The sequence below is a fragment of the Phocoena phocoena genome, chromosome 18, assembly GCF_963924675.1.
Source record: "Phocoena phocoena chromosome 18, mPhoPho1.1, whole genome shotgun sequence".
In the NCBI taxonomy this organism is placed as follows: Eukaryota; Metazoa; Chordata; class Mammalia; order Artiodactyla; family Phocoenidae; genus Phocoena; species Phocoena phocoena.
In genome coordinates this window covers 30,351,549-30,371,643 of record NC_089236.1, presented here as the reverse complement: position 1 = coordinate 30,371,643, position 20,095 = coordinate 30,351,549, and the positions used below count along the sequence as shown (strand labels likewise).

The 20,095-nt window shown below is 32.3% G+C and overlaps 1 protein-coding gene across 1 annotated transcript in view; it reads right to left on the bottom strand.

Moving 5' to 3' along the window:
* Positions 1 to 20,095, bottom strand: part of PCDH17 (protocadherin 17) — a 100,080-nt gene that overhangs the window by 59,117 nt on the left and 20,868 nt on the right. Inside the window, exons 2-3 of the mRNA XM_065896174.1 lie at positions 6,073 to 6,131; positions 5,767 to 5,939 (exon numbers count right to left, since the gene is read on the bottom strand). Of these exons, the coding sequence (XP_065752246.1) occupies positions 5,767 to 5,939; positions 6,073 to 6,131 (232 nt within the window). The remainder of the gene's footprint in view (positions 1 to 5,766; positions 5,940 to 6,072; positions 6,132 to 20,095) is intronic.

Below are 20,095 nucleotides of genomic sequence, written 5' to 3'. Positions count from 1 at the left end.
GAGAGGATGGACACGGTCACCTCCTTCATGTTCTTGCTTCCGCAGAAGTGGATTTGCTGTTGCCTGTTACGGGTAGGCCTGGGAAAAGACACTGCTTGATTGGAAGATTCAGACTGCAGTAACCATAATGCAGAAGAGAAACAGAACAGAAGCTTGAGAATATAAAAGTACTATGCTAGTAATTTTCTATTCAGGGTCAGTTCTAGGGGAAATTGCAAGGTAGGTCAAGTTTGTGTTCAGCATCCCAGCCCTCTGTCTCAATAACCTCCTCCCAAATCCTGAATGTATGGCTCCACTCTCACTTCAGTGGACAAGGACCTCAACTTCCATTCTCCCATTTCCCTACTATTGCTTTCGTAAATATCTCCTTCATGTAAAGTATAGGTTGTACAAACATTAAACTGTTTCCTTTCCAGACATAATTAGAAATATGGTGAAATTGCGGTCATTATGTAATGAATTAAGGAGGAAAATTAGAAGAAGTGGGGCTCAGAGCCTTGCCAAACTCTGAAATCTTATAACAAATACTAAAGTCGTTCCAACTAGCCTAATTCTGTTTTGAATCTGGAGCCCGCAAGCAAAATTCAAACACTGACTTAAAGAAAAAAAGGAACGACAGCAAAAAACAATTCTTTAGCTTTATTTTTTGTAGTTTTCTAGAATGTCCTCTGGGAAGAGTGAAGGCACCCCTTAAGAACACAACTTACTTTTAAAACTGAATTCACTGGAGCAAACCTAGTTTATTTGTCATTTCCATTATTCTCAACTTTCTATTGATTATGTTTTATTAGATTTTAATCAGGGATTCCCTTGTGAAATGTCTTGGACCCAGAATGTAATTTAAGAAGTCAGATTTTTCTAGCAGTAGAGAGAACGGGGGAGGCACAAAATTGAAGAGAATAAAACAAATTATAAGGCAATTAAATAAGATGAGAAATGAAAAAGAATTTGATTGGAGCAACTCCTGAGGCTCAGAAATGTCCTGGAATCCAGTCACCAGGGAAGGGACCAACATCTGGCCCCCATGGGGCATTACATCCTGTGTTGGTGATGCATCCACTGCAATCTCTAGCACAGGATGTGAGTACTCACGATGTACAATGCTACTCCACTAGCTTCAGAGCTCAATTCAAAGACTTAGTTTCAGTTAATTATAAAGATGTCAGAAGACTGATTATCCTTGGAAAATTGAGAACAGTCACACAGCTATCAATAACAAGCTCAGAAAAATTGCCAGTCAGCATTTATAAAGACTGCACATTTATTATTTGGGAATCAACAGAGACTACTGAATTTTGGGGAAAGCTTATTAAGTCTTTTAAAAGAAAAACAAAACACTTATTGCTAACAATCAAAATACTCTACAAGGTTTCTGATGGATAGAAATAAAGAAGTCAAAGTATAAATAGTATTCTGAGGTATAAAGAGTAATTTACCTGCAAAAATTTTGAAAGACTTTTGTTCTTTATAAAACTGTATGTGACTCTTCTTTACAGAAGTAACATAATGTATTTTTATTAGTTCTTGATATAAATTAGTTTTTGTCATTCCAAAATATAAAATCAGAAGAATAAGATGAAATGTATTTTGGTCAATTTTCTGTGTCATTTTTTGATAAATAATGACTTATTAAATAGAAATATATATATATATATATATATATATATATATATATATATATATATGCCTTTCTAAGGAATTTGCTACTATGGCACCATACACATTCCAAAACATATGGATTGTTTTACCTATTATCTCCCTCTCTCCCTCTCTCTCTCTCTCCCCACTAACCTATCTACCTACATTTAATATTTGATGGGGAATGTATGGGGAAAAATCTAATTGACAAACAGAGAGGCAGAGCACCAAACTGAACTCAAATAGAAAAAGAAAATACTAAGCACATTCTTTGAGTTTTTTTTAATCACACTAAGAGAAGCTAAAATAACCTCTTTCTATTATAGGTTTTATTAATATAAAATCCTTAAAGCTATCTTCAGCTGTAGTGCAGTACATCACACCTTCATTTAACTACTGAATCCTTTAAAATATTTTTTCTAAAATAATGGGCAACATATACTAGTGCTGTATATTTGGGATGCTTAAACTGATGATAGCAAAAATACACAAATATCAGGAACAGAACAAATGGAAAAAATCTAACAGCACAAAAGAGAAGAAAAACAGTAAAAATTGAGCTAATAAAATAAAATCTCAAATGGACTAAGTTATTTGCAAAGGAAAATCATTATTAGCATAGAAAGTTCCATTGAAAATATGAAGACTATTTTTAAAGTTTATTTTAATTTCTAACTTAAAGAAGTATTTTAATTTAAAATAGAACATTATTTTTCTTAATAGAGATAATTTAAACAGGAAAAGAAGCCAATTAAACTAATAAAAATATAAAATATAATTTTGTTACTGATTTTTTAATTGAAAACTATTAAGGCACTACTATAAATTTTTAGGACAAGCAAAAGACTGATAAACAGGTTTCTTTTTGTTTAGCTTTTGCTTTAAAGGAAATTTATTTATGTTTTTTAGGATATTTTAAAAGGCATTAAAATTAGGGTTAACATATGAAACTTGGACATGAGATAATTATTTGAATATGGCTGTCATCTTCTTTCATCTGTAAAGAAAATTATTCTTTGTAGGTGTGCATTAAATTAATTTGGCATTGGCTCTCATGATGCTTTTCAGATAAAGTAATAGAGGACATTGACCAAGACAATGGCTGATTGCTTCTTCAAACATTTTAATTTTTTTTTTCTGAGTAAACAATTCATTATGTGAATAGTATAAAGCATTGGTTAAGAGGGCAGACCCTGAAGGCATGCTATTTTATTTCTAATGCTGACTTCACTACTTATAGCACAGAACATTGAGAAAATTTCTTAACAACTATTAAATGTGAGAGTAACAGTAGTCACCTATCTATAAGTGCAATGAAAACTAAATAGGATATTATGTTTTAACCACTGAATAATTCAATGAATATAACCTATTTTGATGTTTTCTCTCAAGGTTCGCATACATGAACTTAAGTTTTAACTTATCCTTCAATGTTTATTTGATATCTAGTCATAGCAATGAATCAGAAAATATATTTGAGCTAATTCTCCCATTTGGGGATAAAGTTGTACAGAAAAGACACAAATTTTGGGCATATCTGGACCTAAGATAAAATTCCAACCTGCTTGGCAGGTTAATAAATTTCCCATAAGCTCAGTTTTCTTACATGTAAGATAAAAATGATAACTATCTTAGAGTTTGCAGGTTAAATATGTTAATGTTGAAATGAAGTTGGCACAGTTTATGGTAAGTAGGAAAAACTCAATAAATACTAGTCTCCTCCTCTGAATCTAGATAGGTAGATAGATAGATGTATGCATAATATACATAGAAGAAAGAAAGAAAGAGAGAGAGAGAGGGAAGGAGGGAGACAAAAAGATTGTCTAGATGATGGAGAGAAAAAGACAGATTGGAGGTAGACAGAGAGATAGATAGGGAGATAGATGGCAGATAAAGGTAGATGAGAGAGGAGATATGAGAGAGAGAGAGAGCCAAACAGAGAAAGGTCTCCCATCCCAACTAGTTACATACAGTTTCTTGAAGGCAGGCTTCAAGTCAAATTTATTTTTGATGTTCCCAAAGAATCTAACTTTCCTTACATATTGAAAGCATTTGATAAATATTTATTAAATAAATGAATTGATGAATCAAATCTGTCGATCAATCAATGAAATACTCCGTCAAAATCATGTTTTAAAGTAGAAGTCAGTCTCTCTCCTATAAATTAAGAGATTACTTTCTAAGTATGGCTTTCAGATTCATAACTTTCTCGTGTTTGTTAATAAGGATATGTGGAAACTACTTGTTTTACAGGAGATATATCTATTGGCATTCTCACTCATAGACTAGCAATTATTTTATGTGTAATATTAATTAAAATATGTGTCAACAACATTTTCTTTTAAGAACAATAGCCACCTTTCTATGATATTACTTTTTGATACCAAAATAGGAAAAAACAGCTTTTCAGTATAAACTACATTTTCAGACACATATTTCACTTTTCTATAGGGGTCTTTTTTTCATTCCTATCAAATACATTGCTCAGTCAGTGGATGGAAAGGAATTAAAAAGTTAATAGTGAGCAGCAGGCTTTTTTAATTAGCAAAGTTTCTCATGAAGATAGGACAAAATGCAAACTCTTTACTTACTCTATGCAGCTTTACAAATAGTGGCCAGTGAATTACCTGTAAATCACTTTATCACACACATAGATTAGTCTGTTAGCCTATGCATTCACATATCAAGATCCAATAACCCATTACTTAAAATGTGCCTAAAATATTCATATATTATAATATTGCATAGTCAAACCCATCAAGACCACTTAACTCACTTCAAGTAAACATTCAACTGTGCAGGAACTGTGAATATTAGATAAGTATTCAAATAGCTTTTGTTTAAAATAATTTTTAAAACAATATTGCATTGTTATGTAAAAAGTTGCTAAGACATATCTGGCACTTATTACTTAGCAAAGAAGGCTTTTGCGAGGTTATCCTTAAAATTAAGCCAGCGTAATTATATTTAGTGCAGAAACTTTTATATATGTGTATATATATATGAATTTATTTCTGTATTGAATGTATGTGTGTGAGTGTTTGAACTCGAATTTCAACATGAATAGAGAAATTAAAAAGCATTCTATCTGCTGATGTATATGTGATAGGACTGACTGCACTAGAGGCAAAAATTTACTCTTTATGAATCACCAATCATTAAATGACTTAGAAGAATACATAAATATGTCCATATAGCTTAAATGTAGTCTCTCATAAAAATTTAAATAAATATTAAACATATTTAAATACTATTAATATTTTGAAAACTAATATTAACTAATATAATATGCATTTGTAATTCTGAAATTCAATTTATACAACAGTTCTTTTCATTTCTTATAATTGGACATAAAAAAAGCTTATTCACAACATCTAAGTCTCACACTTAAGACTAGCTTAATTCTCTTTGGGTGAATCATTAGTAAATATTCTATTGTGTTTGAAACAATAAAAATATCAAAATTAATTTAAAAAGGCATATCAAACTAATAAATTGAAGATAGACTTTTAGCAAAAAACATATGCATTTATGAAGAAGTATTTCTTTTATAACTCTATCAGGGTAAACAAGTTCATGTTTATTTGCTATCCAGGAAGACTTAGACATAAATCAAAAGGAGCCAGAACTCTGGCTTAGCTGTGATTTGACTCTTGAAAAACTATCTTGAAACTAAAATCCACACTAAAAATACATCAACACTGATAAGAGCTATACAATCCCAACTGAGTTTTCATTTCACCTAAAAGCGTTGAATTTATTCATCTTAATCTGTATATTAGTATATTAAAATGTGCATATCTAGCTAACATATGCTATATTTTCCTTTAATAAAATGCAAAATAGCAAAGGCTGGAAAATGTTCATAAAAATAAGTACAATCTAGTGACTTTGGGCAAGTTCTCATCTTAAGAAGATTACAGACCAAAATCCATGGCCTTCCTTTTTCTGTGGTTACTGAGGTATTGAATAATTGCTTTCTGTCTGGGGCAACCTCAGAATTTGCTGCTCCTTTTGCTATATCGTCAATGGTCCATTCCAAGGTGATAAACTACAACTCTAGTACTATGAGGTTTAAAATGATTGCTTAAGCTTTACACTTTGTAAGCATTGGAAGACTTCACTCACCTTGTTCAAGTGGTTGGCTTTTAGTTGAAGTAGTTTTCATCTTGAGTGCCTCCCTAACAGACATGTCACAGCAGGAGCCTTTGTTAGTGTCTTGGTCACTGTCAGCCTGATCACTGTCCCCGTGCCCACTGTCTCTCAGGCTGGCTCTTTCTGGGTCCTTAAACGTGGAGCTACTGAAATACATATAAAGAAAAAGAAGAGAAAGTGTTGTCTCTACGAGTTTGAATCTGAAGTGTAATCTCTAGCAAAGCAATTTTGACATGAATGCAAATGGGGAAGCTGAGAAAGTTATTTAATAGGCCTTACCTTTGAACAAACTGCTGCCTGCTGCCCATGTAATTGGGCTCTGCGGGAAAATTGTCTGTCTGCGAAAGAGAAGGAAAAAATACGTATAGTTGTACACTGGACAAATCCCCTGCAGAGCAACAAGACTTCCTAGTGGAAAAATGATTAATAATTCAAAAATTCCCTTAATCTTCAAATTTGTACATTTTAATTAAATTGGAAATTGCTGACATGTAATCATGTACTCAGAACAATTAAATGATTCCGGTCCACAAATTACCTGTTAAAGTAAACAATGAGCCTGTTATAACTGGCATTCTCTGTTAGTACCAGGATGGATAACACTGTCTGTGTTGTTTCATTACTTAGATATTAAGATTGAATATTTGTGGGAGGAGTGGGAAAATGACCTAATTTCTCCATATTAAAAGTGTGAATTATTTAATAATACTCATTTTTAAGCATAATTACATCATCTGCTGGGATTCTTTGCCTTTCTTGATATAACATCATTTAAAGTCACCCACTCCTCAATTAAGGGATATAAAACCTTTCCTTCAAATTTTACCAGTAACAAATACAGGCATGGCACCTATGGTCGGACTTATCTCTATAGTTCATCCTTATCTGCATCCCTACTATGGAAATTGTACTCAATACAAGGGAAAGGGCTGTTACTTCCTGGTTATTAAAAACAAAGTAAAATAAAAATAAGAATTAAAATGTTACTTAAAGCAGTGAGAGTAGACACTAAGAAACGAGGCTTGCTTTTGTGTCTGTTTTTGCTGCTTCCAAACTGACGTGGATGTCTGCCAAATAGAACTGAATTCTCCTTGTACCGTAGAACAGAGTCTTTTGCGAAAAAGAGAGTAGATCTTTCATAGGTTTCCCTATACTGTACATTCATACACGTTACTTCTTCTTGCAGCTGACTCAGCGACAAAGGTTCTCCTGTTTTCTTCCTCATTTCATGTCACACCATTGTGCTCTGAAGCAGCTATGGGTTCCTACAAGATCATCCAGCATGCAAGTATCAGTGACACAGGAGCGTACAATTCATGAAGCAGAGGGACCAAGGTAAGGTTTAATGTAGAGCAGTATGTATTTTCCTTATAAATAAGGCTAATTTAAACTAACAGGACTCTTTTTTTTATCCTATGTAATAATTTAAATTATTTGGCTTTTTAAACTATTATTAGAAAAAACATGTTAAGAGTAATAGCTTAAACTACTATCTAAGTTTCAATGTCTTTTAGAAGTTGGGGGACAGGAAAAACCCTCACAAATTTCTTAATCTATAATCTTTTCTTGCTGTTGTTCAAATGACCTTTGTCAAAATAAATGCAAAGATGAAGGTAAACAAGGTAGATTAATTTCTCACTTCTAATCCACTTTAACTAGTAATTGGTAGCAGACATTTTTTATTAACATGTTTTTACTAATTTCCAGATTCTGTGAAGCACCTTAATTGTTTCCATAACAAACTATCTATCTTTAAGGATAACTTTATCTTCTAGTAAAAGTAATAATGGAAACCAACACCAAGAGCAAAAATGTTTGCAAAAGAGTTTTGCCAATTTTAAAAACTAAAATTACTTAGAAACTCCACATTTAAACTTAAAATCATCTAGTTCATTTTTTGAATTGGTCAAAAACATGCATCAACTCATTATTGTTGTCAGTTAAAAGCTAAGCCTGAGTATCTTAGAACACTTCAGAAAAACAGAATCCGGGGTATTAAGGAGCAAGTAAAGTGTAAAGTGAAAGTGTAAACTCTAGTTAGAAAATATAAGGGCTATTATAAGTAATCTTGTGATTTTAATGGCTTTGATTAGGTGGGACCTCATAGGATGTGGATCCCTATTCAGTTAGACACAGGGAGACTGACTGGGAAAACTTTTCTTCCCTTGTTCTAATAGGGACAGTATCTAAAATTTTTTGCATAACATCAAAGTTCTGGGCAGTTCTTATAAAATAAGATACTTTAAGTTCCTATTAAGTGAAGAGCTGTTTTAAATTATATGTGAGTATGTGTGCACACGTGTCTATGCATGTTTCTATGTATGTATCAGCATGTTTGATGAGCACTGGGTGATGGTAATGCTACCAAATATTGTTCTGATGAAAGAAAGAAAACAATAGGAAGTTAGAAAAGAAGAATTTTGGAAAGGAAAGAAAGGCAGGGAGAAAGGCAAGGGAAAAATAGAAAGAAAGGAGGAAGAGAAAAACAAAAGGATATACAAAGGAGGAGAAATGAGGGTGGAGGGTGGTAAAAACAGGCTAAAGAAAGTTGGTTTATTATTGTAGAATTTCACAAAGTACAATTTTAGAAGTCTGCAGCTTAATCAGTAGCAGAGTATCAAGAGTTTATTAATACTGTCAGTCAGCATTCATTCATTAAAATAGGTAGGAATGTGAGAGGTTGTGTCTGTTTATAATTACCATAATGAAATAGTCATTTGGCCTTTAATAAACATATGACTAATTCACTATAAAAAACACACTAGTTTTAATATAGAAAATAACATTTTCATTATCCAGGCTCCAAGGATGTCTGAAAACTCATTTCAAATAATCTGAAATAAAATAACAGTATTTACATAGAAAAACAAACAGAAAATAGACAAAAAAGCTGAATGTATTACGGCATCATTTAATTTAGGAATATAAGGGCTTTCAGCTATTTTCCAACACTGTATTCTAAAAATCAAATTCTATCTTGTACGTTTATAATTCTTAACCATTAAGTCTAGAAAGAAAGTAAAATTTGATGTCAGACACTTGTAGATTTTTAGGTCTCAGCAGAGTAATTAAAATATTCATGTGAGTAATTAAAATATTCATATGAGTAATTAAAATATAACTTTTGAAAATTTTATCCTTTTTCATACAAGGATAAAATTAGAATGTTTTCCCTTCAAACACAACTTGAACATAGGAACTATTAACTTTTATTTTTAAAACATATCATTTGTTTTTTAAAAAAATGGATCCCTGGAATTGATGGCTAGTTACAAAAAAGTTCTAAAGCAGATACTTTGAAATAAACTGTAGGATATGATTATCTTTTTAATCTATTTCACTCAGAAATAAAAAGACAAATGTTTTGCTGTATTTTTAAATGATCATTTGCTCATAATGATCGCTTAAATATGAACTAACTTATAAAACTGAATGGCATTCCTAGTTTGATTTTTTTGGTTATTTTTTGGATGAAGATAAAAATTTAGATATTCTTTCTTTTGTTCAGAAAACATAAATAAACAAGTAATCAAGTAAACAAACACACAGTGGAAAAGTCTGTATGATATGAATGGTTTCTTTGATTATTTATCTTTATGCACTTCTCTTCTAGTACTCAGCAAATTGTAGTAAATTTATAAATGATACTTGAAATCATAATTTTTATCAGCAGTAGTCAATAATAAACTATTCCTAAGATGTGCAATCTTCTACTACTTGCTCATTTATTAGGACTCTAAAAAAAATCATGATTTTAAAAACGAGTGTCTCTGAAAAAGACCAAAAGAAAGCACCTACTGAAGCTGAACCACATTGCCTGAAATTGGGAAAGCTCTATTTGTGGAAGTAGATTAATTTGACATGACCACTTACATGTATCTAGAGAAGTTGATCTGAAAATGGATAGCAAAAAGAGTCAAAATAGATTTTTTTTTACTCTTAGAATAGTAAAAATGGAACATTTTAAAATGTATCCAGCATTTGACAAAACTCAACATCTATTAATGATAAAAATTCTCAACAAATAGGAATAGACGGACACTTCTTCAACTGCATAAAGAGCATCTATCAGAAAAGAGTATAACTAGCATCACACTTGAAAGACTGAAAACTTTCACCACTTCTATTCACCACTGCACTGAAAGTCCTAATATGTTCAATAAGGCAAGAAAAATAAGGGAAGGTCATGCAAATTAGAAAAGGAGGAAAAAATATTTTCACAATGCTATTGTATTCTCAGATAATAGTATTGTTCAAACAGAAAATAAGAAAGAATCAAGACAAACAAAAACAAACAAATAAAACTTCTCAGAATGAGTAAATAAGTTAAGCAATGTTGCCATTCCAAGGTCACCATACAAAAATCAATCATATTTCTATATACTAGCAATGAACTAGTTGGAAACTTAAATATCCAAAGCAATACATTTATAATATGTCCCTAAGAGTCAAATACATAAACAAATAAATAATTTTTAAAAATAAGTACAGAATCTGTATACTGAACATTACAGAAACTGATGGAATAAATCAAAGAAGGCCTAAATAAGTGGAGAGTTATATCATGTTTATGGATTGAAAAATTCAACATGGTAAAGACATCAATGTTCCTCAAATAATCTATACATGTAACATAATTCCACTCATATTCACTGCATGATTTTCTACAGCTATAGACAAGAGGACTCTAGAACTTAAAACACAAAGAACTGTAATAGCCAAAATAATTTTGAAAAAGAAGATTAAATTTGAAGGAATCACACTACCCTATTTAAAGTATTACTATGAAGCTACATAAATCAAGACAGTGTAGTATTGTCAATGGAAGAGACACATAGATCAATGGAACAGGTGAGACTGTTCAGAAGCTCACAGAAATATGGCCAACTAATTTTTGACAAAGTTGCAGAAGGCAATTCAATAGAAATGAAACTTGGCAATTCAACAAAAATGAACACTTTGTAAAAACAAAACAAAACAAAAACATAAAAATTTGAAGTTGACCATAGATCTAAATGAAAAACATAAAACTATAAAAGTTTATAAGAAAACCCTGCAGAAAATCTATGTGACCTAATTTTAGGCAGAGTTCTTAGACATGATACCAAAAGTATCATTCATAGGAAAAAAAAAAGACCAAAATTAACCCAATAATTTGGTATTTACCTTAAATAAATGAAGACTATGATCACACAGAGATTTGTACATGAGTATTTCAAGAGCTCTATTTGCCAAAACTGGAATCATCCCAGATATCTTTCAATAGGTGAACAGATAGACTGTGATACATACACACAGTGAAAAACTATTTAACAATAAAATAATGAACTACTGAGACAACAACTTGGATGAATCTCAGAAGCATTATGTTGAGTGAAAGGAGCCAGTCTCAAAAAAGTTGCACAGTGTATGATTCCATTTATAAGATTTCTCAAAAAAGCAAAAACTATTACAACAAAGAATAGATCAGTAGATGCCAGGAGTTAAGGTTGACTATAGAGATATAGCATGAGGAAGCTTTTTACTGATAGAACTGTCCTGGTTGTGGTATTAGTTTCATGAAGATATATATGAAAAAAATCACAAAAAAAAAAATACAGAATTCTACATTCCAAAAAAGGTTCATTTTACTGGCTGCTAATAAAAATTAATTCCAAACATACATATAAGGTGATCATATGCATCTCATATACACTGAGGATTTTTTCTGTCTCACAGAGGTTTATAAAACTACAAATTCTTTCATTAGTCTCAATAAAGAGTATTTCTGAACTTTGTCTTTTAAAATTATACAGAGCCAACTTTCAAAACACTATTTAGAAATCCCATATTCATTTGGACAGACTACAAATGGATTTGAGATATAAAGCTCTATTTGGCCACACTAACAAACCCAAGCAACACTCTATAAGACAGTCGTCTTAAATATGAATTATTTAGCTCAATTTTCATATTTTTTCAAAGATGTTTTCCTTGTGTGCAGTTCTCATTTACCCAGTCATAAAATAGATACTTTAAATAAAGATTTCAGACTGCATTTATTGCAAAGAAGTAGCTTTTTCTTTCAATGCATGAAAAAATATGGTTATATCATGAAGAACTGAGAACCATCCATAGAAATGGTGAGTTTTTTAATTTGGAGAATACCTCATGAAATTGATTCTACATTTGTAAGTAAGTGAATAGAATATCCTTGTAAAGACTAAAGACATTGAATATGAAATTATTAGCATCTAAGATGCACCAAAGCATATACAGAATAGTCAAAATAATTTTACAACTTTGATGATAAAATTAGGATAATACTATTTATCCTATTGTGCAGTTTTATATTTTATATGAGATAATATATGAAAATTTCTTAGTTATAAAATACCATTCCTGTTATAACTTTAAATTTTTTACTTTTTTATTTTTTAAATTTTTGTCTGCACCACACAGATTGCAGGATCTTAGTTCCCCAACCAGGGATCAAACCCCAGGACCCCTGCAGTAGAAGCACAGAGTCCTAACCACTGGACCACCAGGGAATTACCACTTTTAAATTATATTTTAATCTTATAAGCAGCACTGTAATGATCATGAAATAACAATAACTGGATGAAAGTCTGGTAAATTGTAAAACAATACTTGAATTTCTAAAAAATGAGATAACTATGGGATGACAAAAACAAAAACCTCATCTTTTTGAATCTCATTTCTAAAGAATTTCTAAGAAAAATATCAGAGTACTATTCTCCAAATGTATCCCTGCAAAAGGAACAGATAAAAATATTGTGAGCATTAGGAAACTGGATTCTATAGTTATTTTTCACCATCACAGATACTGTTTAAGTAAATGTTTCTAGAATTCAATCTGTGGTTAGTGCAATAACTGTGAAAAATATATGCACAATACCTCGGTTCTATTTAACAGGATTATTTTATATTTCCCATTATAGAGTCATGAGACAGTCAGGAAATTTCCTATGGAGAGAACAATTTTGACAAACCAAACATCTCTGGCATTTCCAGAATCATTGTTGTGTAAACACAGAAGACAGTAGTTTATAAACTGCTGGCATTCTTGATATTATTTTGCTTTACTACATCTGTTTCTTTACCAAAGAGGAGACCTTTGGGACAGAGACTCAGCAGGTAAATTCATTCCACAAACACACATTTAGTTCAAACCATGCACAATATAAAAATTCTAGTTTTCACCAATGTAAAATTCATAGTATCTGATATTCTATCAAGAATTACAAGGCATGAAGTAAACCAGGAAAACATAACCCATACCTAGGTTATAGCCCATCAATCAATAAAACCCATCAATAAAAACAGACCCAGGCATGAAAAAGATGACAGAATTAACCAATAAGGACCTTAAAATCTATTAGAATTTTGAAAATATGATCAGGAATGTAAAAGCATGACCCTGAGAGTAAGTGCCTCAAATTTTGAGCCCCAAGAACCTCCCTTGCAGTATCCCAATCTTGGGCCTGAAGGTGAGAAATAGATGGCCCAAAAGACGCAAAATGAAACTTCCAAAAGTGAAAACTATAATATTTGAAATTAAAAATACAATGAATAAGGGCTTCCCTGGTGGCACAGTGGTTGAGAGTCCGCCTGCCGATGCAGGGGACACGGATTCGTGCCCCGGTCTGGGAAGATCCCACATGCCGCGGAGCGGCTGGGCCCGTGAGCCATGGCCGCTGAGCCTGCACGTCCCGAGCCTGTGCTCCGCAGCGGGAGAGGCCACAACAGTGAGAGAGGCCTGCGTACCGAAAAAAAAAAAAAAATTACAATGAATAAGACTGACAACAGATTAGACAATGAGGGACAAAAGATGTAGCATTTTGCATCAAGTTCTAGAAGCACCTGTCTCAACAATTATATAGTTAATATTAAATTTCTACTTTATGTTTATCTGTATAAGCTTTATATATTTGAGTCAACATCCTGTTTATAATTTTGTAATATATGAGAGCAGACAGATATGTCAAATACAAAAAGGCTCTCCCAGAGGTTGCAATACAAATATGAAGAAAGCTTTCATTCTAGAGGTATTGATCTAGAATTGGAATTATTGAAGAAAAATGAAAGTGTATATTTGACTCTTTGAAGTCATCATTAAGATAAAACTTCTCACAGACTAATTTTGGGTCGGATGTGTAGTCATGGTGTTGAATCACATCATTATAGCTTCAGTTATACTTAGATGATCAGTGTTTTCCTAATCCAGAGGAACAGGGGAGTGAAATTTTGAAAATTCCTTTGAATTAGGGAGAGAAGTTTGATTGCATATATTGATGCCACTGGGTTGAAAACAAAACGAAACAAGTTGAACTTTTCCCTTAATTCAAAGGCACTGCTTTTCCCATTGATAACAGTATTCTCTTTGCAGCACTCTGAACACAAGGGAGTGTTAAGAGGTGAATAATTCACTTTAAGCTTTTTCATACCGACATTGCTTCTGATAGCTCTGTCTTCAACAGAATATATGGTGTGGTTCTTTCCACATTGCTGAAGTAGCCCAACAGCATTTTAAGCCACCACTTATAAAATTATCTGACAGCACCTATAGCTCTGAAATTTCTAAAGTGCGTGAAGTATGGCAATAACTGTATTTATCAGTGATTTTCAAAATAATACATTTTATACAAATATAGTGTGGTCCACACTTATGTACTAAAGGTATAAGAAAAAAAGTGAGAAATTCTTACCACATTTAGCAAAAACTGACATTAAGTTAAAATGGGAGGACAAGAACAGCCATATCCTGTTAAGTGAGAATTGCAAGTCTACTGCCCAATTAGGATGACTTAGATGCATTTTTTTAGTGATGTGGCTGTATCTGAAAACCTCTTGCAAATGTAAACCCTTTTATAAATGGCACTGATAAGTTCAGTAATAACTGGTGTGCCAGAATTTAATTATGTAATCTGTGAATCTTAAAGAAAATCATCTTTGACAAGAAAGAAGAAAATCTAAGTACGCAAAAGGTAAGATGAGAGCTATTTGTTATCTATAAAAGCATACAAAATAGAGAATGCTGCACATTCCTTTTATATATTTGCTGAAGGGTGGAGCCCAGAGGCCACCGAGGCACCACTGAATGTACTTTCCCACTAGCAACAGCAGCACATTATGCCTTGAGCGGATATTTTAGGAAAAGAATCCAAACTTACTAGAAGATTGCTAATTTCAACATCCCTAATTAATCCATTCTCTTCAAGGTGGTAAGCCTCTCCATCTCAACCTTATCCAATACCCAGTCCTCCCTTTTTCTTCCAAGTGGCGGGGGAAGTTTAGAGTTGTTTTCTGTTTTCTTGCTAACTCTTTGCCAGACATTTAGTCTTAGGAAGCTCTCCTCTGCTTTCCTCCTACCATATTCTTTTCCCATCTCTATTAAGAATGCAGAAGGATTTTCCCCCTGGAGGGAATATCTGAAACTACATTCTCTGCAGTTGGGCCTCTAAGACTAACAATTCAAAGATTATACATTGCCAATAAAAATTCATTACAAGCCTGAATTTCTGGAATACTCCACATATGAAGAGAAAGAATGAAAAAAGAGGGAGACAAATTAGTGACACATTCTTTTGAATACTCCTTTCTGCAAAATATATTTCCTTAAAATCTTATTTTATTAATTTTGAGAAACTTGCTACTAAGCATATGGAAATTAAAAAAAATTGAATTATTTAGATTTAAGCCAGCTTTAGTCCAATTCACTTAGCTAATATGGACATGCCTTGACACACTATACCTCACTGAATCTAAATATATGTAAATGGTATAACTGTGTCTATACTGTACTTGGAGATTTGGAGTATGCTGTCCTACATTAGGATCTACAAAGCGGTATTATTGATATTTATTATTCATTCTTCTCAATTGCCCTAGGAGACACAATGCTATTACTGTCCACATTTTTTTTAAACAGAGAAACTACAGCTGACTTTCATAGGAGTGCTTGTCATATACCCAATTCATTGTAGAACAATAACACTTGCCAGAGACTGCCAGGACAAGTCAGTTGATATACTGCCTCTCTGAGAAATATAATGATCCATACCAATATTTTCAAAAATAAGTTAATGAGAAATTAATGTGAATTGCCTTGAAATGATCTTAAAAATTATTGTTACATACTAAGCAAAATAGTACTACTATACCCCTAATAACAAAATGGCTCTTTATGCACTCTACCTTTCCTTTTATACTTTCACATTAAATTATTTTAATATGCTTAATATTATATTTAACTCTAATGACTAGATTTTTCCTTTGGTCAATAACATAAAAAGGTAATAATGGCCATTTATTATCAAATATACTAATGCATACAGTAGACTTAATTGTATAATTATAGTCATATATTATCAATTGCCAAAATAGGCATTTCTGAACACTCACTTTTAAAGTGCAAATTTAAGGTATTACATTCAGTCGATCATCATGTAAAATTCCTAAAAGACAAATAACTAATTTAAAAAGTAAATCAAACTGTATGCTTGCTATCCATTTCATCAGTTTATTTTTTCACAATACACTAAAATTAAAAACTTTCTGAATGCACTGATTTTGGTAAACACAATTCACCAGTCTTGCTGCTCAAAATATTAAATTGTTGATCAGAAGATAGTCAATTATTATTTAAATAATGATTACATTTTGCAAATGCAACAAAGAGTGATCAACAAGATCTGTTTCTTATCTGATTTTGCATCAGCCTTTCAAGTCATCAACTGTCCAGGTTCATTCCAATTCTTAATAGGAGAAAAAATAGGAGGAATTGGAATTCAAGGTGAAATTGAATAAATCAGCAGCTTTCTAATGTTTTCCTTCCTCTAAATCTTGATAAGCATAGAGAATTTTTAACTCTTTATAAGTAACGATTCAGCCAACCAGGTAAACAGCCAATATATTTTACAATAACTAGTATATACTTTGGGTGAATTTTGAGTCCCCAGCGTTTAGCATGAGTTTCAAAGATAATTTACTAACCCCTTCCAAAAAATAAAAATTATATAAAATTATAAATTAAAAAATTAACCCTTTAGATTTGAATTTCTGTCTTAAAAACAAGAGTAATTTGAAAGCACAGTTATGAAGATTTAGGAGATAACATACAAGGAATTTGGAAGACTTGTCCTCAGAAATGAATATTAAAAAGAAAAAGAAATTCCTAAATTTGAGGAAAAATTAATTATTAATCAAATTTGTAAGTATTAGATTACTAGAATATTTTTCATTTTCCCTCTGAAATATAAGTATCACATTTAAAATGCATGCTTCAGTGGAAATAGCTATTTCAGGTTGGCGTTCATACCTGAAATTAAAATAAAGTTAAGTGTCTTTACTAATGTTAACATATTTTTAAACATTAGCATAAAATGAAATGAAATATCTCTACTCTTTATCAGACTGTCACTTAATACCTAATTCAAGAATCCCCAGTTCTTTCTTTGCTTGAAGACTTTAATTCTAAGAATTTTTCTCCTCTAGTGAAAGAAGCAATGTTATCTAGAGAATCACTTCATGAGACAATAAGCCAGCATTCCTCCAATAACTGGTTTTGAAATAACAGATAATCATTTTGATTTTGTTAGAAACTATTTAAAGTCTACATAGTGCAGTTTTTTAGCAAACACTCAAATAGAAAAAAATTAAATATTATTAACAGTTAGTAATGACTTACAAAATTTGTTGGTGAACCCTGGCTGGCTAAGGGGCTTATTCTCTGTATTTAAAAATAAAGTTTTATTGGAACTCAGCCATGCCCTTTTATTTATGCTTCATGCTTCAATAGCAAAGTTGAATAGTTGTGACAGAGACCATACAATCCCCGAACTTTAAAATATATACTACCTGGCCCTTCATTTAAAAAAAAAAAGAAAAAAATTGCAGGCTCCTGACTTAGAGAGATGAAGTCTCACTTCTTAACCATATAATTAATATGATTTTACTCTACTCACTCCTGTAGATAAAATAGTAATGAGGCATTTTTACATATGCACTAGACTTAATTAGGTCATGGTTTAGGAAAAAACACGTCATTTTCATCCTCTGAAGGACACAGATTTCCTCATAGAATATGCACTTGGAAGGTACCTGATTGAAAAATGATTTATATTTTTAAGTGATTTAGGTTTTAGGTGATTTATAGCATGTTTATATTCAATCCCAAACAACTTAAAACTGAGGAAACAGTACCATCATGGGAACACCTAAAACAAAATGCACTCAGATGCATGAAGTTTCCTGAATTGTATTACAAGGTTCCTCTAGAGTGCACTTAGAATAAGAGTAACTAATTCATTCCCAGAGAAAAGAACTCTTCAGTTCTGAGAACTCTGTCTGCTGTGCTTCCTTACATATTTTAAAGGTTGATGTCGTCACAGATTTCAACTCTTCCAAATGTATTATTTCCTTCCAGCCTCACTGGATGGGGCCATTATAATTGTTTCTATTTTATGTATGGAGAAGCTGAGGCCTGTGGAATTCATGAAAGGCTAGCCGGAGGTTCCAATATGAGTAAGTAATATGAACGAGTTACTTTGACTCAACATTTTGTACTCTTTCAAATAAAAAACCTGCAAGTACTATATGATTCATCTTGCTTTTGTGTGTATTGTCCTTTGCTTTCTATTTTATTCTATTTATAATTGTCTGTTGTGTTTTACAGATTATTTTCATTCTAATCATGCTTGTTAATCAACACTCCCTACAGAGTTCTAATACCAGGTCACAGCCCCTTGAATAGCTTTATTCCTATAACTGGGCAGCTCTGAATTAAACACAAATAAAAGCAATGACATCTACTGGACAATTTTGATTAGAATAAAAGAATCATAAACCAGTTCTGTGATCAAATCTGAGAATCCAGGGCTGCTTCTGGAGTCTCCAAAATTTGGAAGTATTTTCACTACAAATGAAAATACTATAGGAACAACTACAGAACCTCTTGACACTACTGCTGGTTTCCCATTTGAAAGAACCTGTGACAACATGTTGTACATAGGCTCCAGCAGAGTTTTTGACGCTTCCTATGTGGAAGGCTTAAAGAATTTTCTTCTAAATTGACCTGCAGTCTAGGGACTAAGTTGTATTACTTTATTGCAGCAATTTTCATGCTATAAGATGTTCCCATAATCTATAGATACCTCAATAGAAATGAATGTCAAATATGATATCCCAACTGGTGTAGGAGTAAAAACCCTAAACTCTGAGTCAGATGACATTAGTTCTCTATTCCTGGCAAGCTGCGGTAACATTTCTGTGCTTCAATTTTCTCACATGAAAAGAAGTGTAAATGAAATCAGGAGCTGTCAAATGTCTCTAACTTTCTAGTATTCATTGCCTTAAAACAGTTCTTTTGTGGAAAATTCTCTTCAGTTTCTACCTACTGTGAGTTTTTCTTCCTACAGGATCTCCCTGCATAAAATGCACAGTTCTTAAAGGAAGACTTAAAACTATCTTACAACTTCAGAGTTAACTTTCGTAGTTTAAGAATGTTTAGGGGCTTCCCTGGTGGCGCAGTGGTTGAGAGTCCGCCTGCCGATGCAGAGGATATGGGTTCGTGACCTGGTCTGAGAGGATCCCACATGCCGCGGAGCGGCTGGGCCCGTGGGCCATGGCCGCTGAGCCTGCGCATCCGAAGCCTGTGCTCCGCAACGGGAGAGGCCACAACAGTGAGAGGCCCGCGTACCGGAAAATGTTTAGACATCTAAAAATCAATTTTCACAAGATAGTCTATCAAAACTCAGTCACATTTTAAAATATCTATTTAACATTAAAACAAAAGTGATCACTTCTGGTTCCGAGAAGTCAAAATAGAAATGTACAGTAAAATACATTTGCATTCCAGGAAAATTACTTTTTTATAAGCATAAGTAATCTGGGATAAAACTGTACTCTTGTACAAATGCTAACGTTGAGGCCAACTGAAATCTTGTTTTTACAGGGAATATGTCTACATATCAGCACCCTAAAGTTTAACTGCTCCAGAATATTTTGTCTTTTGCTGTTAACAATAATATGTTAATATTTCTTCAGAATTTAGCATCATCAATATTATTTATAGGCACAATCATATTTCATTCTTGACACTTATGACAGCCCTATGAATAACAAATATTATTACACCTGATAAGAAAACAGAAAAAAGAAGTTAAGCAATTTGCTCTGGACTGAAAAGCAAGTTTTGTTTTGTTTTTTTTAAAAGCAAGTCATTGGGAACAGAATCTCAGTGTAAAAAATCCGTCAGTCAGAGACGGATGAATTATATGAACTATAAGATATCCATTAATTG